Source organism: Leucoraja erinacea, chromosome 6, assembly GCF_028641065.1.
Source record: "Leucoraja erinacea ecotype New England chromosome 6, Leri_hhj_1, whole genome shotgun sequence".
NCBI lineage: Eukaryota > Metazoa > Chordata > Chondrichthyes > Rajiformes > Rajidae > Leucoraja > Leucoraja erinaceus.
The window spans coordinates 67,055,474-67,078,802 of NC_073382.1; the positions used below are offsets into that span (position 1 = coordinate 67,055,474).

Genomic DNA, 23,329 nt, shown 5'->3' on the forward strand with positions numbered 1-23,329 from the left:
AAATTGAAATGTAAGGTATATGAATTTACATATGAATTAGGAGCCCGAACAGTTCACTTGAATCTTCATGCCTCCACTGCTATTTAATAAGATCAAGGCATATCTCATTGAGATTCCCATCTATTCCAAGGACATTTCACTCCTTTGCTTATCAAGCTACCTTGCATTGCCCTTTGAGAAAATGAGTTCCAATCCTATGAAAGTAAGTTTTGCCTACTTTGTATTAAATCGACTAAGCTTATTTTTAAACTCAGTTGAATTCGATTGGAAATTAGCAAAGATAACTTTGATTCAAAAAAGGAGAGATATGAAAACCACATGCAGCTTAATATTTGTCATCGGGAAAAAATTCTATTCGCTGTAAATGGATCGATTGTAATCATATATTGTCTTTCTGCTGACTGGTTGTTAGCAGGCAACAAAAAACTGCTCACTGTACCTCGTTACACGTGACAATAAACTAAACTGAACTGAATTGAGAACCAATCACCACAGGTGTCATGTCAAAACAATGAGAAACATATCACGGTAATCTTATGGTCAATGTGGTTTTGTGAAAGGGAAATCCCATTTGGCCACTTTATCAACATTGCGTGAAGAAGCAGTCTGTGCTGTGGGTAAAGGGGAAGCAATGTAAAAGCAGGGTAAAAGTGTATTATACGTAATGTTGGAGAATGCATTTAAAGTGATGCCATACTTTAACGGGTACACTGGAAAATAAAAGCTATTTGTGTAACAGATAACTGAATAGTTATATCACTGTTATAATTTCAGGAAATGAAGAGAAGGAATATTTTGATTCTGTTGGCAAAATGTAATGAGTAGTGTGTCATAACAATGGTGCTGGGGTCTCTACTTTTACCATGTACCCACAGGGCTTGGATGAAGCCAATGCCCCCATGGTTACTAACTTTGCTGATCAGGTAAAGATGGGTAGGAAAGTAGTAGGACGGAACTGCAGATGCTGGATTACATCGGAGATAGGCACAAAATGCTGGAGAAACTCTGAGTGACAGGCAACATCACTGTATAGAAGGAATGGGGTACGTTTCGGGTCATCCATTTTGTCTGAAGAAAGGTCTTGTCCTGAAATGTCACCCATACATCTATCCAGTTATGCTGCCTGTCCCATACAGTTATTCTAGCATTTTGTGTATATCTTCAGAGGGAAAGTAGGTTGTGAAGAAGCAGATAAAGATTCTGTTAAAGGATACAGACAGTTTAAGTCAGTGGGCAAAATTTTGCAAACAAAATATTGGTGCAGTAAACCTTCTCTGAATGTTTTCCAATACGTTAACATCCTCTCTTAAATGAGCAGACAAACACTGTACACAGAACCTCAGACATAGTCTTGCCATTGTCCTATGCAATGAAGCACCCCATCTCAAATGTTCCATTCACTCCTTCTAGCAATAAATGATAACTTTCTTTTTGGTTTTAATGACTTGGAATACCTGTTTATTTGCCTTTTTGAATCATGCACTCAGAAGCTTCTACCCCTCAGTGCTCTGCAGTCCTTCACAATGCTTTTATTTATTTCATCCCATTCAACTCCATTTGACAAAACCTTGTTTACCCGCTCCAAGTCAAGAGTGTTTAGTTGTCATATGGACCCACAACAAAACAATTAGATTCTTAACTTGCTTCAGATTAACAGGCCCTTAAATGCATTAACACAGATAAATATTCAAAAATACAATGTGATACCAGGTGCCCATAATAGTAAATAAAAACCAAAGTATGGTGTGCAACCAAAGACACAGATCATTTTGTAGTTGAATATTAACTCTGTGGTAAACATTTTAAAAGATGAGGGAAGGAGTCTGGGAGTCCGAAAAAGGGTCTCACGGTCCAGCGAAGGTCGCGCACGATTTCATGCGTACGCACAGCTGCCTGGAGCGCGTGACGTCATTTGAAGATCTATGCTAAATGCAGGAGTAACTCAGCGGGACAGGCAGCATCTCTGGAGAGAAGCAATGGGTGATGTTTCGTGTCGAGACCCTTCAGTCTGAAAGAAGGGTCTTGACCCAAAACGTCACTCATTGCTTCTCTCCAGAGATGTGGCCGGTCCTGCTGAGTTACTCCAGCATTTTGTGTCTATCTTCAATTTTCTTGGCCCCGCTCTGGGAGTAGAAGTGGGTGCTGATCCGGGCCACAACGGCCGTGAGCCCTAGGCCGAGTTCGGCGATCGTTTGCCTGCTTCTGCTGCGGTTGCAGGTAAGACGTTGCATCGCGCCAAGGTCTTTGGGCCTGTTCCACTTTGGCCGTCAGTTACGCGACAAGCCGTTGGCGCGCGAAGATTTAGTTCACTACGAAATTTTGGGAGCCCCGCGCGATATTGCGTACAACTCCATACCCCTCCGCGCTCCTCAGTGGGACCGGCCCCGCGCGGCCATACGATGCCCGTGTGCCTCAATGCGACCAAGAGGTGTAATTTGCCTGCCAAGGACACGTAAGTGGGACAGGCCCTTAAATTGCAACTGCACAGCAGTTCTTTTTCCGGAGTTTTTAAGTTCCTAGCTCCTCCAAATAAACCAAATTGCCCTTTGTTTTTGTGCTTTATGGTTCCATGCAGATGAGAATAATTGGCCTGCAAACAGAAATTACTGTTACAGCTAAGTAAAAGTGTACTTCAGTGAAGATCTACAACTCTGCCCTCATTTGGAATTTGTGAGCAGGTTAATGCACTAATCCTTAAATAACAAGGTAATGCAGTTCAGGGTCATCCATGAAGACAACACTTGAGTCTTTATGTGGCATGTGTTTTTGAGTAGTTCTGAATTATATAGCAAACAGTAAAATTAATGAAATCTCAGCTACAATTATGTGTCAGATTAAATTGTCTGTTAGAGAATTTTGATTCTGCCACTGGAGAAATATTCTTATGCAGAACAATCACTGATGAGGTTGTTAGAATCTAGAGCTAGGATGCCACCGTCTGCTATTGTTTCTCCCCTGTGACTGAACTATACAGTGTCAATGCACTGAGGGAAATATTTTGAAGTATTTCGGTTGAAAAATCATTAAGTCTTCATGAGCTTCATCAAAATTACAGCTTTTCTTATTTCATATGGAGGTCATTTCCTTGGAAACTGAAAGATACTTCATTTAGTAATACGATATTACTGCCTTGACACTCTTTGGGGTCTTGGCAAAATGCCATGGTCGTATGCCATTATATATAAAATTATGGGATATATTTTGGTAATAGACATAAAGGTTTGAAATTCAACAGTGCCAGAAAAGGCATATTAAAACTTGGGAGGTTTGGGAGGGAGCGCTGTGACAATTTTCAAGGAGGCTGCATCAGCAATGAGGTTTTGTCATGGATAATGTTCAAGGCATAATGCCTGGTAGAATAAGTGTTACAATCTTTTGTATCAAGGCCCAGAGCATTGGGAGTGAGAGATTAGGAACATTGGGGATTGACGGTGTTGGCTATGTGATAGGGTATTGGTGGAATGATCCGTTTGAAGGCAGATAAGTGTTCAAGTCAGGTTCTCTGCAGGTGGGAAAGGTCAAACACATAGTCAGGGGGCGCTCAGGACATTGGTGGTGTAGATGAAGAAAACTACTTAAAGGCAGACTTCTCTACAAGACAATGGAATCTGCAGACTTCATGGCAGAAGATACAAAGATACATCTAAATAATATTAAAGTAGGCTTCGCTTCCCCAGTTAAAACCATCTTTGGTGTGAATGCTTTACAGGCACATAACCTGAAACCATGAGCTGCACACTGTTTCACATCACTGAACATGTCTGGTAGCATTTGTGATTAGACATATCGGACATACAGAAAACCAAATATATAGAACTTTAATATATGCGCACATAGCAGTATTTTATAGATCTCTTGATCAACATGGTTCAATGCTGGTCAGCGGGCACGGATGACATCCCACACGACCGCTTTGAGTCAGTAGAAGGGTCCTTATTCAAGGATTCTGCAGCCAACCTGAATGAGTACGCCATTGCCATCATCAGCAAGAGCGTAACGAAGTGCGTACAGATGGCAATCTGAGTGTCCCCCAAACGGAAACCATGGATGAACCGTGAGTGAAGGACAGGTCTGCTGCATACAAGTGAAACAATTCTGACAGTACAAGAAAGCACACTAGGATCTGTGCCAAGTTATCAAGAATGCTAAGAGACAATATGGGGACAAACTTGAGTACCAGTATAATCATTCAGAGACGCGCAGAATGTGGCAAGGACTGAATACTATAACTAGTTGCAAAGTGAAGTCAGGCGACATCGCTGGTGATAGAGCGGCTCTACCCGATGACCTTAATGCTTTCTATGCTTGCTTTGAGCAGAAGGCCAATCAGACTCTGTGTGCCTCTTCCCAAGCTCACTGTTACAGACTGGCCCAGCCAGAGTCCCTGGCCTCGTCCTTAGAATCTGCGTGGATCGACTCGCAAGAATATTCATGGACATCTTTAACCATTCCCTGCTTCGCCCCACACCCGCCTGCTTCAAGAGGATCACTATCATCCCTGTGCCACAGAATAGCAAAACCTCGAGCCTCAATGACTACCATCCAGCATCATGAAGTGGTTTGAGAGGCTGGTTATGGAACACATTAATTGAGTCTACCAAGCAACCTAGACCAACTGCAGTTTGCCTACCACCACAACAGGTCCATAGCTGATGCAATCTTCCCTGGCCCTGCACTCATCCCTAGAAGACCTGGATAGGAGAGACACCTATGTCAGTCTTCTATTCATAGACTACAGCGCCGCTTTTAATATCGTTATCTCAAGCTCATCGCCCAACTCATGGAACTTGGAATCAGCGCTCATTTTGCAACTGGGTCCCCGACTTCCTGACCAACATACCACAATCAGTGAGGATAGGGGCCAAATCATCCTCTACGATAATCCTCAACACTGGTGCTCCACAAAGATGTTGCTTTACTCCCTATACACCAATGACTGTGCAGCCTGTACAAATCTTATGCAATTTACAAATTCACAGACAACACCGCTGTAGTGTGCTGGTCATCAAATAACGAAGGGACAGAGTACAGGAAGTAAATTGAGAACCTTGTCAACTGGTGTCAAGACAATAACCTTTCTCTCAATGTCAGCAAGACAAAGGAGATAGTGGTTGAGTTCAGGAAATGAAGTGGTACCCAAACCCTGGTAGACATGGACTGCACCCAAGTAAAGATGGTTGAAAGTTTCAAGTTCCTAGGAGGTAATATCACCAGCATCATCCTGGGCCAGCCCTATCGAAGCAATGACCAAGAAAGCACACCAATGCCTCTACTTGCTTAGAAGGCTTAGGAGGTTTGGCATGTCTCCAACAACTCTCACAAACGTTCAACAGATGCGCTGTAGAAAGCATTTTTTTAGGATGCATCACAGCATGATTTGGGAACTGCTCCATCCAAGACCGCATAAAATTGCAGAGTTTGTGGACATAGCATGGACCATCACATAACCTCCCTTGCATTGACCATCCACATTTCACGGCCGCCAGCATGATCAATGATCAGTCTCATCCCGCTTCTTCCTCCCCCCCCCCCCCCCCCCCCCCATCAGGCAAGAGGTACTGAAGCGTGAAAACCTATACCCCCAGATTCAGGGACAGTTTCCATCCAGCTGTTATCAACAACTAGAGAGAGATTCTGAGCTGCCATCTACCTCATTGGAGACCCTTGGACTATCTTTAATGGGAATTTACTTGACTTTATCTCACACTATCATTATTCCCTTTATCCTGTATCTGTACACTATGGACTGCTCAATTATAATCATGTATAGTCTTTCCGCTGACTGGATAGCACACAACAAAAAGATTTTCACTATACCTCGGTACACGTGACAATAAACTAAACTAATTAACTAACTCAGAAAAATACATTAGTGTAATCCACAAAAACATGATGCTAAATGAAAGAATTTCTCCGGCAATACATATAAAAGTAAATGAAATGTACAATGCTATATGTTGGCCAGCGCAGTGGTAGAGTTGCTGCCTTACAGCACCAGAGACCCAGGTTTGATCCTGACTACGGTTGCTGTCTGTGCAGAGTTTGTATGTTCTTCCTGTGACCACATGGTTTTCTCCGGGTGCTCCGGTTTCATTCTTCGTTCCAAAGACTTGCAGCTTTGGAGGTTATTTGCCCTTTGTAAATTGCCCCAAGTGTGTAGGATGCAAAACTGTGATAACATAGAACTAGGGTATGTATGATCATTGGGCGGCGCAGACTCTGTGGGCCAAAGGACCTATTTCTGTGCTGTATCACTAAACTAAACTAAATATATTGTGATTCTTCTGTTAATAATTAAGCTTTATGATTTGTGACTTGCTGCAAAGGAGTAAATCAGTTTTGTGGTGACGAGTGACTACTATTGGAACTGATGTCAGGTGATCTATAGGTGGTACTTAAAGTGCTTTCGGCACTGAATTATGAATACAACCAACCATGTGTGGAAATTGATGATTGGGATTTGCATATGCCATATTTCACTGCTTAAACCATTAGTCTGCTGGCTGATGAAGGGAATTACAGGTGATCCTTACCACATAGACTCACAATGATGAATACCGTGATAATTCTGTTGAAAGCATTTGGAATAATTTTATTGTTGAAATATTAATCATATTCTGTATACATTTAAAACATGTTTAATTAATTTAGTTTATGACCTCGTGATTTTAATGTCTTCCTTTTTCTTCTCTTCACTACTATTTTATTTGTATTCAGCATAATCAGTTTTTAAACTTCTCTGTTTTCTTATTTCCCAAATCCTGGCATTTAGTTTTCATATTTTCCTGAACTGTTGTATTATAAGTTGTTATGGACTGATTAAATCATACGGCATGGAAATAGGCTGTTTGACTCAATTCATCCATGCTGATGAAGATGTCCATCTGCCTTCACCACCCTATCTACATGTGATGCCATTTTCAGGGAACCATGTATTTTTACTCCTAGGATCCTCTGTTGGAAAACACTCCCCAGACCCTTACTGTACACTGTCCCTGGTTCATAAGGTCATAAGAAATAGGAATTTAGGCCATTTGGCCCATCATCTACACCATTCAATCATGGCTGATCTATCTCTTCTCCCCATAACCTCTGACACCTGTACTAATCAAGAATCTATCTATCTCTGCCTTTAAAATATCCACTGACTCGGCGTCCACCCGGCCTTCTGTGGCAAATGAACTGGCCTCAACTACCCTCTGTGGCGGAGAGTTCCAGAGATTCACCACTCTCTGTGTGAAAAAAGTTTTTCTCATCTCGGTTTTAAAGGATTTCCCCCTTAAGGATAAGGACCTCTTGTCCTGGACTTCCCAACATCGGGAACAATCTTCCTGCATCTAGCCTGTCCAATCCCTTAAGAATTTTGTAAGTTTCTATAAGATCCCCTCTCAATCTCCTAAATTCTAGAGAGTATAAACCAAGTCTATCCAGTCTTTCTTCATAAGACAGTCCTGACTTCCCAGGAATCAGTCTGGTGAACCTTCTCTGCACTCCCTCTATGGCAATAATGTCCTTCCTCAGATTTGGAGACCAAAACTGTACGCAATACTCCAGGTGTGGTCTCACCAAGACCCTGTACAACTGCAGTAGAACCTCCCTGCTCCTATACTCAAATCCTTTTGCTATGAAAGCTATAACATACCATTCGCTTTCTTCACTGCCTGCTGCACCTGCATGCGTACTTTCAATGACTGGTGTACCATGACACCCAGGTCTCACTGCATCTCCCCTTTTCCTAATCGGCCACCATTTAGATTAGAGTCTGCTTTCCTGTTTTTGCCACCAAAATGGATAACCTCACATTTATCCACATTATACTGCATCTGCCAAACATTTGCCCACTCACCCAGCCTATCCAAGTCACCTTGCAGTCTCCTAGCATCCTCCTCACAGCTAACACTGCCCCCCAGCTTAGTGTCATCTGCAAACTTGGAGATATTGCCTTCAATTCCCTCATCCAGATCATTAATATATATTGTAAATAGCTGGGGTCCCAGCACTGAGCCTTGCGGTACCCCACTAGTCACTGCCTGCCATTGTGAAAAGGACCCGTTTACTCCTACTCTTTGCTTCTCTATCCACATCAATGCTGAACCCCCAATGCCGTGTGCTTTAAGTTTGTATACTAATCTCTTATGTGGGACCTTGTTGAAAGCCTTCTGGAAGTCCAGATGCACCACATCCACTGGTTCTCCCCTATCCACGCTACTAGTTACATCCTCGAAAAATTCTATAAGATTCGTCAGACATGATTTACCTTTCGTAAATCCATGCTGACTTTGTCCAATGATTTCACCACTTTCCAAATGTGCTGCTATCCCATCTTTAATAACTGACTCTAGCAGTTTCCCACTACCGATGTTAGACTAACTGGTCTGTAATTCCCCGTTTTCTCTCTCCCTCCCTTCTTAAAAAGTGGGGTTACGTTTGCTACCCCCCAATCCTCAGGAACTACTCCGGAATCTAAAGAGTTTTGAAAGATTATTACTAATGCATCCACTATTTCTGGAGCTATTTCCTTAAGTACTCTGGGATGCAGCCTATCTGGCCCTGGGCATTTATCGGCCTTTAATCCATTCAATTTACCCAACACCACTTCCTGACTAACCTGGATTTCACTCAATTCCTCCAACTCCTTTGACCCGCGATCCCCTGCTATTTCCGGCAGATTATTTATGTCTTCCTTAGTGAAGACGGAACCAAAGTAGTTATTCAATTTGTCCGCCATATCCTTGTTCCCCATGATCAACTCACCTGTTTCTGACTGCAAGGGACCTACATTTGTTTTAACTAATCTCTTTCTTTTCACATATCTATAAAAACTTTTGCAGTCAGTTTTTATGTTCCCTGCCAGTTTTCTTTCATAATCTATTTTTCCTTTCCTAATTAAGCCCTTTGTCCTCTGCTGCTGGTCTCTGAATTTCTCCCAGTCCTCTGGTATGCTGCTTTTTCTGGCTAATTTGTACGCATCATCCTTCGCTTTGATACTATCCCTGATTTCTCTTGTTATCCACGGATGCACTACCTTCCCTGATTTATTCTTTTGCCAAACTGGGATGAACAATTTTTGTAGTTCATCCATGCAGTCTTTAAATGTCTTCCATTGCATATCCACCGCCAACCCTTTTAGAATTAATTGCCAGTCAATCATGGCCAATTCACATCTCATACCCTCAAAGTTACCTTTCTTTAAGTTCAGAACCATTGTTTCTGAATTAACAATGTAACTCTCCATCCTAATGAACAACTCAACCATATTATGGTCACTCTTGCCCAAGGGGGCACGTACAACAAGACTGCTAACTAACCCTTCCTCATTACTCAATACTCAGTCTAAAATAGCCTGCTCTCTCGTTGGTTCCTCTACATGTTGATTTAGATAACTATCCCACATACATTCCAAGAAATCCTCTTCCTCAGCACCCCTGCCAATTTGATTAACCCAATCTATATGTAGATTGAAGTCACCCATTATAACTGTTTTGCCTTTGTCGCATACATTTCTAATTTCCTGTTTGATACCATCTCCAACTTCATTACTACTGTTAGGTGGCCTGTACACAACACCCACCAGCGTTTTCTGCCCCTTAGTTTTTCACAGCTCTACCCATACCGATTCCACAGGGCCCTAGTGAGACCACACATGGAGTATGGTGTGCAGTTTTGATCCTCTAATTTGAGGAAGGACATTCTTACTATTGACGGAGTGCAGCGTAGGTTTACAAGGTTAATTCCGGGATGGCGGGACTGTAATATGCTGAGAGAATGGAGCGGCTGGGCTTGTATACTCTGGTGTTTAGAAGGATGAGAGGATATCTTATTGAAACATATAAGATTATTAAGTGTTTGGACACGCTAGAGGCAGGATACATGTTTGCGATGTTGGGGGAGTCCAGAACCAGGAGCCACAGTTTAAGAATAAAAGGTAAGCCATTTCAAACGGAGACAAGGAAACACTTTTTTACACAGAGAGTTGTGAGTCTGTGGAATTCTCTGCCTCAGAGGGCGGTGGAGGCCAGTTCTCTGGATACTTTCAAGAAAGAGCTAGATAGGGCTCTTAAAGATAGCGGAGTCAGGGGATATGGGGATACGGCAGGAACGGAGTACTGATGCCATGATCACATTAAATGGCGGTGCTGGCTCGAAGGGCCAAATGGCCTACTCCTGCACCTATTGTCTATTAAAAAATGTATCCCCGAGATGGGAAATCTCCTGTCATTTCAGAAATTAGTCGAAATACAGTCTGAAAAGTAATCCATATTTTACATATTCGAGATTATTTGAAAACATATACCCACGATTATCAAATTCTGCTGCCAGATATATTAGACGAAGGTATGAATAGAAACTCAGTCAAACAATCTAACATCATACTTGTATAAAACCCTTCTAAGTATAGAAATTCCATCATCAGACGCAGTTAGAGGACAATAGGAAGAGGAATTAGGCCTAAAAACTTTCAAAGACAGATGGGAAAAATCTCTCTTATATATACATAATTGTTCGAATGACGTTAGACACATTTTAATCCAATTCAAAATACAGCACAGACTACTACTCAAAGACTACTGAACAAGATTTTTTCAAATGTATCTCCTATTTGTGATAAATGTCTCCTTCAAGAAGCAACTATAACACACTCCTTTGCCTCTTGCATAAAACGACATAACGTTTGGAAAAGAATCTTTGAAATTTTCTCAAAATCATTAAATACAAAACTGGACCCCCATACAGAACTGATTATTTTCGGAACAGCAGAAGCCTGTCAATATTTCAAAGACGTTTCCTTAATTATGGCTTGATAATGTCGAAAAAACAAATTTTGGAAAAATACATCTCCCCCAACTCTTAAAATGTGGATTACAAACATGTCTGAGACGCTACATCTTGAAGACATGAGACTTATCTTAGCAGGAAACTCAGAGCAATTTTCAAAGATATGGATTCCTTTCATTGATTCATTCAAAGGATAGTATGGTGCAACACAACTTCGGAATTAAACCGATTTACGGACTGGGTGATGGGTGGGGAGAGAAATGAAGCAGGTATATCAACACTTTTCTTTTTTTTCTTTTTTCCGTTTTTGTTTTTTTATTTCTTTAAGATTTTACTTACTCACTCTTTGACTACACTCATTTGGTAGTTTAGGGGTTCTATTCTTACATTCACTTTCTCTTTCACTTTCTTTCTTTCTTGCTCTTTCTCTCTTTTTCTATTTCATCTTTGCTAAAATTAAAATGGAAGCTGTACAATAAATGGATTATGTCATATGCCGCAGCTTATACTTTTGTACACAGCTTCTAATAAAAATATAAATTTTTAAAAAATTAAAAAGAAAGAAAAATGTATCCCTTGCCCAATGTCCTTGCAGAGTGATTCTGCTGATTCTGCTTTGTACAGCTGCAGCTCTACTGCTTGTGTTGGCTGTGTGACTGTTAGTGCTCCCGATAAAGCACGTAATCATCATGATCCATATCCGAAACCCAATATTTCACAGCATAATCGCTCTCATGCTGTAAAGTGGAGATCTGAAGTACAATCCTCCAAAGTTATAGAAATTACTTTGAGAGTTGTTAAAATGAGCTCTTACCAACAACTATGAATATATCCTTTCACATAAACAAGTAAGAATGTAGTGTGAGGTTTTAGCTTTTTTTGTGGCATGTTTTGTGTTATGCCTTCAGCACCAGCAATTGCAACTGTCTTCCCATCCAGATTTTCCCAGAGAATTCTAGAGAGCCTGGAAAATATATGGATGGAAAGTTAAACTACAGAATCGGTGTTCATATTTCTTGAAGCAATATATATTGAGATTAAAAGCCTGGTGTTGTTAGTGCATCTAAATCCCCTGGAGAATTTCAGAAACAAAGCAGATGGGAGTCAATGGATCCAAATTTTGGAGGGGAGCGTATTGAGCAGCTAATACTGAATTGCATGTTTTTTTCACAAGTGATCAAGCATAAATGTTCTTCACCCCCTTAATCTAGTCTTGTAGATCATATAACACTGAATGTAATTATCATATTGAAGTTTACATTAAATTCCATTCTTCAAGAACATCTTTCATTTGGAGACTTGTATTGAGCTTTGGATTTTTAAATCTGATTTTGACATCTCAGAAAATAGCCTGGTTTGAGGATTAAAATGTTCATGCTTATTTACAGTTGGAAGCTGTAAACTGAATTGTTATCATAGAGCAGTAGGATCTGAGCTCCATGTGTAATAATCTCCAAGCTTTATTTACAATAGATCCTGAGAGAGCCTGCACTGTTTATGGCACTAACAAGGAAAACGGGAAGATTGAACTCTGTAGCTGTAAAGTGTAACAGTAATTACATTTAGTTGGTTAGTTGCCGCAGTCCTTGATATGCATTTATGAGTTTTTCTTGATATTTGTTAAGATCAATTCTCTGAAGTGGTTTCAGCTGTATTATCGGTTCACTTAAAGATAATTTTACTTTGCATCCGACTCGGTTGCACTTGATTTGAGTATTATTGAATGAACAGTTGTACACCATTGATGTCAAAATGAGTGAAAACATAATTCCCCTGTAACATTAAACATTTGAAAGAGCTATTAATAAACTGGTCTGTGTGGTACATATCTTACTAGAAAACTGATTTTATTTGATAATCCGTTGTTGACATTGAGAAATATGTTCTAATGTTTATAATTTAACTATTCTAATTTTTCTATAAATGCATTTTTAGGAGGAAATCCTAAAGGAAAATTTGCACTTGGTCTGGTTCAGAATGAGTGGAAAGTCTATGTGAAGAGACCATTAGACCGAGAGGAGCAGGATATTTATCTTCTGAATATTACAGCCACTGATGGACTCTTCGTATCAAGAGCAGTGGTAGAAGTCAGCGTATTAGACGCCAATGACAACAACCCAGTGTGTGATCAGGTAAATAATTCCTTATTCCACTTCTCTACTATTTTTTTGGAATTGGGGGGGGGTGAGAAATTGTTATTTACCATTCTGATGTTATGTGATTAAACTACATGTGTGTGTATGTCTCAAATAAAATTTGTTGCCATTAAATACTTGCAGGTCACCTACACAGAGACAATAGTGGAAGATATTCCACCAAATAGAGTTATTCTAAGGATTAATGCTCATGATGCTGACCTTGGATCTAATGCAGAAATACAGTATTCTTTGCATGGAACTGGGTCAGATAAATTTTTTCTTGAACCAGAAAGTGGTAAGTGGACATGCAAGCTTAAAGCAGATTTTTTCTTTTTGGTTTAAAAATTGGTGTAAAAAAGTGATCTTCATAGAAACTTGACAACAAATGTACTGCACTTAAATTTTGCTCAAAGCGTAAAAGTACTCGCTAAGTGATCGAGATATCCCGACTAGAATACTTCCATTTTTTATTTCAAAATTATTGCAGAGCCAAGAAAATTTCCAAACCTATTTTTTGCAAGGGGGCAGTTCTTTGGTTGTACAAACTTGATGGTCAAATGTTACCAATATTTATGCACCGTAGCAAAAGTGCACAATGAATTTTGTAGTGGGCTTAAAGATTAGTTGAAGACTAGAAAGAACAGATAATGTGACCGTAATTATTACAGGTAAGGGAACAGATTATAAAAGTGATAGGATTAGTGGACTTTTGCAAATCCCATATTACTATGTATGAGGATATCATGTGCTAGCACAGTATTTCAAAGGTAAAGGTGGGAAACAGTTGACATTTGAATAGCTTTTAACATTGCACTTCGGAAGATATACACATTGTTTCAGCAAATAAAAACCTCACATAGTATTAATTTTAGCTTGTCATTATATATAAGTATAACATGCCTGCATAGAGCATATCATTGGGCTAAAGTTTGATGTTCACTAGCTGAAGGATTCAAGGAGATCCACTGACTAGCAGTAATGTGGAGATCAACCCCTTCCTAACTTCCAAGTGTAATGGAGAAACTCAGCGGGTGCAGCAGCAATGTGGAAATGGGTAAAAAAAGTCTTGGACAGTAGTGAACTGTGAAAAGGTCATCCTTCGGGAGAAGAGACCTTGGGGCTAGAACCAAGGCCTGATTATCATTGGCAAGCCCCTCTACCTCGTGGGAAACCCATGGCAAGTAAATCTGAAGCTTGATCAGTGAAATAAAATGCATGGCCACAGGACAAACGTGGATGAAAACATGAAAGGCAATCTGGATTGTGCAGCTCCATCCGATTGTATGGGATAACAGATGCATGTGTCATAAGCTTTTAACACACTACCTTTTAATTTTATTTCTATCAAAAAATTAGCATAGTACTCCCTTTTTTTAAAATCATCCTGTACAACTTAATAATTTATGTGAATATTTTAAGATTTAATTTCTAGATAATGAAAAATAGCCAATTATATATGGCTAATTCACTGGATATTTTCAAGAGAGAATTAGACATAGCTCTTAGGGCTAACTGAATCAAGGGATATGGGGAGAAAGCAGGAACAGGGTACTGATTTTGGACGATCAGCCATGATCATACTGAATGGCGGTGCTAGCTTGGAAGGGCTGAATGGCCTGCTCCTGCACCTATTTTCTATGTTTCTATATTATTATCCATTACAAATCATTTATTTATTGCAATTGGTCCCATAGGTGAACTTAAAACATTATCAGCTTTAGACCGTGAGGAAACACAAGTGTACAATTTGATTGCCAGAGCATCAGATGGAGGGGGCCGTTACTGCCAGTCGGTAGTAGTTCTGACTCTGGAGGACGTGAATGATAATCCACCAGTATTCACCTCCGATCATTATACTGAACCTGTGTCCGAGAACACGGTAATAAAGGTTTTGCTAACAAAGGTTGAAGCAACAGATCCAGATTTGGGTAAGTCGCGGTTTGTTTTCAAACATTTGCTGTGGTGCTTTATAAAGAAGGAAGTTATTATGGAAATTGAAAGATTTATTTCGATTGATTTAATGACCTGAAATAAGCTCGAATATTAATCTTAGCATTAAGCTCAGACAACTTGCACTTAGCACTGAGTACAATCTAATTTTGATTGTCATGAGTTTGCATTACAATCATTAATCTTTATTTATCAACATCTTATGAAGAATTTAAATTAATTGAGAACTGAGAAATGAACCAAATAATGGTTTGGCACTTTCTCATTTTACAGTTCGGTCATTGATGATATGTACTGGGTGATAGGTAGACAAGAATGCTGGAGAAACTCAGCGGGTGAGGCAGCATCTATGGAGCGAAGGAAATAGGCAACGTTTGGTCAAAACCCACCTTCAGACATTGATACACTTTTGAATATAGTCTAATTTCATAAATTCAGGTATACATATATTCTTTAGTTTCTACTCCACAATATCACCTACCCAGCCTTATATTAGTTTGTCTGGTCACTGAAACCTCTTCTATTCCTCTTGGTCTCCAATGGATATTGCAGGGGAGAATGCCCTGCAGCAGGCTGGGGCTTACATGGATCGGGTGCGCTCCAGTACATCCAGTATGTGGACCAGTCTTTTGACTTTGAACTTTTTATTTTGTAAATAGTGCCGAAATATGGCAAGATTTCACTGTGCAGTGCATAGGTAACAATATAGAACCATTGAACATTGAAGAGTATAAGAATTGGTTCAACCCTTCCAGCACTTTTCAGATTTAGACTTAGTTGTATTTAATTTTCTCTTACACGTTTCTCACAATTTCTGTTGCCATAAGTCTGAACTGTTCCTTTAATTTTCATTAACCTTTACCTCTTCAGTCTACCTTTGAAGGAGTGGTCCTAGTTTTATCTACCTTGGCCCATGCTATGGAGTTACTTCTCTAACTCATTCAGCTTCTCCAGCTTCCTATTTCCCCTTAAATAGACCTGATAAAAGTGTTCTTGAACAAGTGTTTTGTCACCACAGTCTAAAATCCATTTTAGAAATAAGGAACTGCAGATGTTGGTTTACAAAAACAGACACAAAGTGCTGGAGTAGCTCAGTGGGTCAGGTTGCATATCTGGACGACATGGATAAGTGACATTTTGAAGGGTTTCGACCGGAAACGTCTCCTGCCACGTTCTCCAGAGATGCTGCCTGACACACTGAGTTACTCCAGCACTTTGTGTCTAAAATCACTTTTGTTCAGGCACAATTTGATGTGTTTCTTTTGTATTTGGTAATGACTTTTGAGCATTATTCTGCATGTTGCAGAGACTTGTTTCTGGAGCTGCATCTCTACTTCTTCCCCTTATCCATTCATATAGAAGTGGCAGCGGTCAAGGAAAGTTCAGAAATCAGCTGGAATAAATTTGTACAAAATATCAGATGGTAAATGAGAAAGCAGACTGAAGTGCAGGAGGTGACATTCTTGCACACATTCATGCTGCCTCACCCCCAAATCAACTTCTTCCTTGTGAGTTACACATTGAGCTTTAGCGATGATGTGAAAAATTAGGTCAAATAGCTGTCCACCAGTTAACATTGATTAACTTTCAAGTTGATTAAGTCACAGTGTTATTCAGTGGTGCAAATGATGCATTATCTACACGATTACACCAGCAACGCTTTTGTTAGGCAATTTATGCAATGTATTTGTGGTCTGCTGCAGATGGATAATGAATTATTTATTTATATATGTGATTGAAATTTTCTGAGGAAGAAGCAGGCACTTTGGAATTTGGCACATCCAAAGATTGCAGATAGTGTTGACTGTGAGAGTGCAAATGGGATGAATGCTTAAGAGTTAAAAGTTATTGCAGGTGAACTGTGAAATGAGCTTTCACGTTGGTAGGATCTGTTTATCCACAAATTTCCCCAGGCTATAACCTATTTTCCCCTCATCAATGTTACATTATATGTGGGATTCATTGGGAATTTTATTCTGACCTTTTGGACTTGGCAATGTGCTTGAATTCTAAACAGAGTTCTGAGGCTATTTTAACTTTTCATTCACAACTTAACATATGCTGAAATTGTTTGGCATTTCTCCTTTTATCATAATGTTGGATTTGTTTACTTGGTGTAGTGCTGCCCAGTGTGCCAGTATTAATCATTTGTCTAGTTGGAAGCAGTCACCAGATAATGTGTTCAGCTGAGCACATTAAAGTAGAACAAATAAGAATTGGTTAAATGCAAGAAATGCACAGCAAACATGATGAAGGTGCCGTGGATTGCTTCAGTTCTGCATCGGTGCAGATGGGTGCTCTTTTCCACACCAGTTACTGCATTTATTAACTTCCAAGGCACTGCTACATGTGGAAAATCAGAGGTATTAGAGAAATAGAGTCATAGAGTGATGCAGCGAGGAAACACGCCCTTCGGCCCAACTTGCTCGCACTGGCCAACATGTCCCGGCTACACTAGTCCCACCTGCCAGCATTTAGTCCATATCCCTCCAAACCTGTCCTATCCATGTAACTGTCTAATTGCTTCTTAAGTGTTGGGATAGTCCCTGCCTCAACTACCTCCTCTGACAGCTTGTCCCATACAATAGACAAAAGGTGCAGGAGTAGGCCATTTGGCCCTTTGGGCCAGCACCGCCATTCAATATGATCATGGCTGGTCATGCCACAACCCTTTGTATGAAAAAGTTACCTCTCAGATTCCTAAAAATCTTTTCCCCTTCACATTAAACCTATGTCCTCTGGTCCTCGATTCACCTACTCTCGTTAAGAGGCATTGCCTCAAGAAACTCGTTTCACCAACTCTGGGCAAGTATTATGTGATTCAGCAGTAATACTAAACTGCTATCTTCTTCCTTGACCGAGAGCAGACACACAGACCAATCTAGTGGCCCCTTGCAGGACATGATGCTGTCGGTTTGGTGTGCTCTCCACCTTTTAACCTCCACAGTAGATTAACGGGTGCCTGTTTGGGGATAAATGCTATCCTCTAAGCTCCTAACTAATGGTCCTAACTAAACCAAAGGGCCAGTACAACTGGAGAATAATCCTACAGCAAGAGTTCTGTTGCAACCTGCAACTTAATGTACCAAACTATCACTGCCAGACTCAATAACAACTTCATCAACAAGTTCGCTGATGACACAACAGTAGTGGGTCTCATCAGTGACAATGATGAATCGGCGTACAGGATGGAGGTGGAGCTGCTCACAGGTTGGTGCAAATCCCACAACCTCATTCTTAACGTGGGAAAAACTAAGGAGATGGTGGTTGACTTCAGGAGGGCGGGGAAACAACACCATACACCTCTGCACATCGACGGAGCTGATGTGGAAAGGGTCAGCAGCATAAAGTACTTAGGACTACATCTGTCTGATGACCTGACGTCCACGGCCAACACCACAGCTCTGGTCAAGAGAGCCCAGCAGCGACTTCACCCTCTCCGAAGACTATGTAAAGCAGGCCTCCCCACCACACACCTACGGACTTTTTATAGGGGGACTGTCGAGAGCACACTGACATACGGCATCACTTCCTGGTTCGGGAGCTGCAAGGCGTACGAACGGCACCAACTGGACAGGATAGTGAAGACCGCAAGCAGGATTATTGGTGCTCCACTCCCCTTCCTGCTGGACATATACAAGAAGAGATGTATCAACAGAGCCATCTCCATCATCAAAGACCCTTACCACCCATCGCATGACATTTTCTCCATCCTCCCATCTGGGAAGAGGTACAGGAGCATTAGCTGCAAAACCAGCAGGATGCTCCTCAGCTTCTTCCCACAGGCTATAAGACTGTTAAATGGACTTTGCCCCCTGCCAAGTATCGCGCACAAACCCCCACACTGCAGCAGAGCCACTGTTGTGCCGCTGCCGGTCGGAACGGCTGTTGAATGTTTAGTAGAGTGTTAAATTTGTTCATGACATGTATTTTTTAATTTTAATTCCTATTTATTTTTTAATGCAAACTGAATGGACACTGGTTGAGCAACGTTTTTTTGTTTCCTCTGGGTATGCGAATACTCAGGAAATGACAATAAAGATTTACAATTACAATTACAATTAAATAGCCTGTGACCCTTAAGGAATGGAATGAGCAGGCAGTGATGATTAGCAGCAGCATTGGTGGTCCCAGGGAGGCAGTGAGGGCCAGGGCCAGTGGCAGCGGCAGTGGTCCCAGGAAGGCGGTGAGGATTTGAGAGGCGGTGGATGTTAGTGCTGCTCCTTGTGGAGGCGATGGCATCGTGGGTCACGGCCTCGGGCCTGCATGTGGTCGAGTCGATGAATATCGGTGGAAGGACTGGTCTGGAGGTGGACAAACTTGTGATCCTTAGTAGAGTCCAGGCAGGCAAGTAAGCGTTTGTTGAGGGCGTGAATCTGGCGTAGAATGAAGTAAAGTTGGGCTCCATTGCAGGTCTGGGTGAGCTGCAGGAGATCCAGAGCGAGGGCCTGCTGGTGCAAGCGCATCGCAGGCAATGTGCAAAGCAAGGCACGGAAGGAGGCCTGTTGTGAGAAGTTGTGGGATTGACTATGTATACCTGTAATCCGGGTTGGGTCTGAGCTAGTCTGGAACCAGGGTTGGAAGCCCCGAGGTGGAAGATGGAGCCACAGGCAAGCACCAAAAAAATATGCGTGCCTGTGGTATGGAGTCTGGGTTAAAACATGGTCGTAGAACTGGAGAGCAAGTGTAATCACTGCAGGGGAGCAGCCAGAGAGGGTGTGAATCTTTGGTAGGCTGCTTATGAAATTAATTACTGTTAATTCTCTGAGGTATCTTTGCCTCTAACACATGGGCATCAGAGCTTCCTATCCTCTACCTTGTTTTCTGAAGTGATTTTACTGTGTGAAAATCTTCATTACCATGTTACTAAGGACATCTGTCCGTCTGTCTGTATGTCTGTCTGTCTGTCTGTCTGTCTGTCTGGTATGATAGTTATACAATTTTTGGACCACCTTCAGGGCTCTCACTTAACTTTTTTTCCCTGTTGCCAGCCGAGCAACCTTGGCAGCTTTTTAGGTTGCCAAATTACAGTTTAGGTGGTCATTTAGGACGGCTTGCATGACACGTGCGATAATGTGCTCGGACGAAGTGTGTAGTTACCATTCAGAATTATGGTCAATGAAGCATTCACGTATTATTTCTGCTTCAAATAAAGTCACAAACTAAACATATTCACCAATCAAGACATGATATATGCCACAATGACATGCAGCAAAATGACAATGCAGTATCTCATCTACTTTTACAGGTTGCAATGAATGCAATTTCCATTATTTCTTTCCACTTCCAAACAAAATTCTGGTTGGATTATTCAGCGTATGATCAACCTCAGTGAGACCAAGTGCAGGCTTGGCGATCACTTCGCCCAACAACTACACTCAGTTCGCAATAACCAACTTTATCTTCAGCACCTCAACTCCATCTCCCATTCTGAATCCAACCTTTCTGTCCTGGACCACCTCCATGGCCAGAGTGAGGCCCACCGCTAATTGGAGGAGCAGCGCCTCATATTTTGCTTGGGTAATTTACACACCAACATTGAACATTGGCTTCTCTAATTTCAGGTAGTCCTTGCTTTCTAACCTTCTTCCCCTCCCATTGCCAGCTCTCCCACAGCCTACTGTCTCTGCCTCTTCCTTTCTTTTTCCTGACCAGCCCCCCAACCCCCCGACATCAGAAGAAGGGTCTCGACCCGAAAAAGTTGCCTATTCCTTCGCTCCATAGATACTGCCTCACCCGCTGATTTTCTACAGCTTTGTCTACCAACGGGATCCCACCACCGGCCACATCTTCCCAACTCCTCCCCTGTCGGCTTTCCACAGAGACCGCTCCTTCTGTAACTCCCTGGTCATTTCGTCCCTTCCCACCCAAACCACCCCTTCTCCTGGCACTTTCCCTTGCAGGAAGTGGTACACTTGTCGCTTACCTCCCCCCTTCACTCCATTCAAGGACCCAAGCCATCTTTCCAGGTGCAGCAGAGGTTCACCTGCACCTCCTCCAACCTCACCTATTGCATCCGCTGCTCTAGATGTAATCTGCTCTACAACAGTGAGACTAAGCAGAGGCTTGGCGATCGCTTTGCCCAATACCTCCGCTCGGTTCGCAATAACCAACCTCATCTTCCGGTGGCTCAGCACTTCAACTACCCCTCCCATTCTGAATCCAACTTTTCTGTTCTGGGCCTCCTCCATGGCCAGAGTGAGGCCCACCGTAAATTGGAGGAGCAGCACCTCATATTTTGCTTGGGCAGTTTACACCCCAGTGGTATGAAAATTAACCTCCAATTTCAGATAGTCCCTGCTTTCTCCTCCGCTTCCCAGCTCCCTCGGCCCACTGTCTCCGCCTCTTCCTTTCTTCTTCCCACCCCCTGCACCCTCACATCAGTTTGAAGAAGGGTCTCGACCCAAAACGTTGCCTATTTCCTTTGCTTCATAGATGCTGCCTCACCCGCTGAGTTTCTCGGGTGAGGCGGCACCATGACTATGGGACAGCGCTACAATTTTTGGACCACCTTACTCACCATTGTCCCGTGTTGTGTTGTATCAAGTTTTGTTCAGATTGATGGTATATTTTATGTTAATCACATTTTGAACTTTACAAAATCCAGTTTGAGAAAAATCAGTTCAAGTCGCAGTGGCAGTTAGCAGCTATGACATCACAATGGGATCTCATTTACATAAACTGTCCACTTAACTTTTCACTGTAAAAGATCCAATTGCTCTTGCTGGTCCTGCCCGCTACAATGTTGCAAATCACAGGACACTGAGTCCTGGTAGCAAGTGCAATTGGATTTTTTAAAAGTCAATTTTTTAAAGTTTAAAAAAAGGGAGGGTGCAGAGGAAGGGAGGGAGTGCTGAGGGATATGGGGAAATAGCTGCCCCTGTGCAGTTGGGGGGGGGTATGGATGAGTGGTGAATTAAAAAAAACACTTTCCACTTGCCCTGTCCATCAGCTGTGTCTGACGTCACAATGGGATCTCAAATATCATTTTTTTTAAATTGTCATGTTTTTGTTTTTGCGTGTACTTACCTGGCCCCACAATGGGACCCACTGGCTCCACGGGTAAGTTTCCTTCTACTTTACAAACGCCTCCACCGGTCCTCTATTCACTTAATTAACTTTAACTTCATTTCAGCCGTCAACGGCACAACTTTGAAAGTGGCAGCCGCACATGCGCTGTTTGGTGGTATATGGCATTGGGGGAGCGGGTCCAATGGGTCCGCACTTGGTCTAGTAAGAAATGAAAGCAGAAAAGTCCTATTTTCTCATTCCATACGATAATAGCTTAGCCTTTTCCTCGGCATTATCCTCCTGCACTAACTCCACAACCCTTTCTTCACTTAAAGCTGCCTATTAGGCTTCAGGGGTGTGAATTTCATTGCTCTCTTTCTGTTCACCTGATACTACCTATCCAGGAAATGCCATGGAATAGAATAGAATAGAATGAAAAGGGCAATGTGGGGAACAAAGATTGACAGTGTGTAAAGTATAAGAGACAAATGGGAAATAGAATGCAAGACAGATGGTCAGATGTGATCATTTGCTATTTTCTCCATTACCATGACAGATTTTGTCTGTCAGCTGCTTGCATAATGACCGGCACGCTCTCCTCCAGAGTGGGATGGTGGGTGAGTTTGTTGACCTCGGGCTGGTTCGGTCTGCAGCTCACGTTAAACTGCATGGGAGCGTGAAGTGAGTTAGAATTTATTGTACTTTGTGTCTGTGCGATGTGGCCGTCCTGATTTAATGTTAGATTATCTGCAATAGCTGAGGGATTGAAGGTTGGTATGGATGTAATGAGGCAGTCGAATGTTAATTTCAAAAGAAAACTGGTAAACATGATGGTAAGATAATTCACAGATCTTCACGATTTAAATCTCAGTGAATTTCTGACCATATGTAAAATTTGGTCTTGACTCATTGCATTTATCTTGGTTGTTACCTTATTCCTCTCTTATCTGACTGTATCTTTTAATGTTTTTTTGATACATTGGGCATAATTCATCTCACCCTCTTATGCCTCCTGAAATGTAATTTAAAATTGAGTGGTTTGTCCCAGCTATGGTCTACCAACACCTGTATTCAACCGAATAAAGACATACAATAAAAATATAGAAACATAGAAAATGGGTGCAGGAGGAGGCCATTCGGCCCTTCGAGCCAGCACCGCCATTCATTGTGATCATGGCTAATTGTCCCCTATCAATAACCCGTGCCTGCCTTCTCCCCATATCCCTTGACTCCACTAGCCCCTAAAGCTCTATCTAACTCTCTCTTAAATCCATCCAGTGATTTGGCCTCCACTGCCCTCTGTGGCAGGGAACTCCATAAATTCACAACTCTCTTGGTAAAAAAAGTTTTTTCTCACCTCAGTTTTAAATGACCTCCCCTTTATTCTAAGACTGTGGCCCCTGGTTCTGGACTCGCCAAACATTGGGAACATTTTTCCTGCATCTAGCTTGTCC

General features: G+C 41.7%; 1 protein-coding gene across 3 annotated transcripts in view; it reads left to right on the forward strand.

Annotated features, from left to right (window-relative positions):
• The window catches only part of fat3a (FAT atypical cadherin 3a), a 634,737-nt gene that overhangs the window by 521,558 nt on the left and 89,850 nt on the right, over positions 1-23,329 (forward strand). For 2 of the 3 annotated variants that reach the window (XM_055637275.1, XM_055637277.1), the window contains exons 12-14: positions 12,712-12,908; positions 13,056-13,209; positions 14,609-14,842. In XM_055637275.1, coding sequence (XP_055493250.1) covers positions 12,712-12,908; positions 13,056-13,209; positions 14,609-14,842 — 585 coding nt within the window. Of the gene's footprint in view, positions 1-12,711; positions 12,909-13,055; positions 13,921-14,608; positions 14,843-23,329 lie in introns of those variants that run through there. The other variant, XM_055637278.1, reaches the window with a different exon arrangement.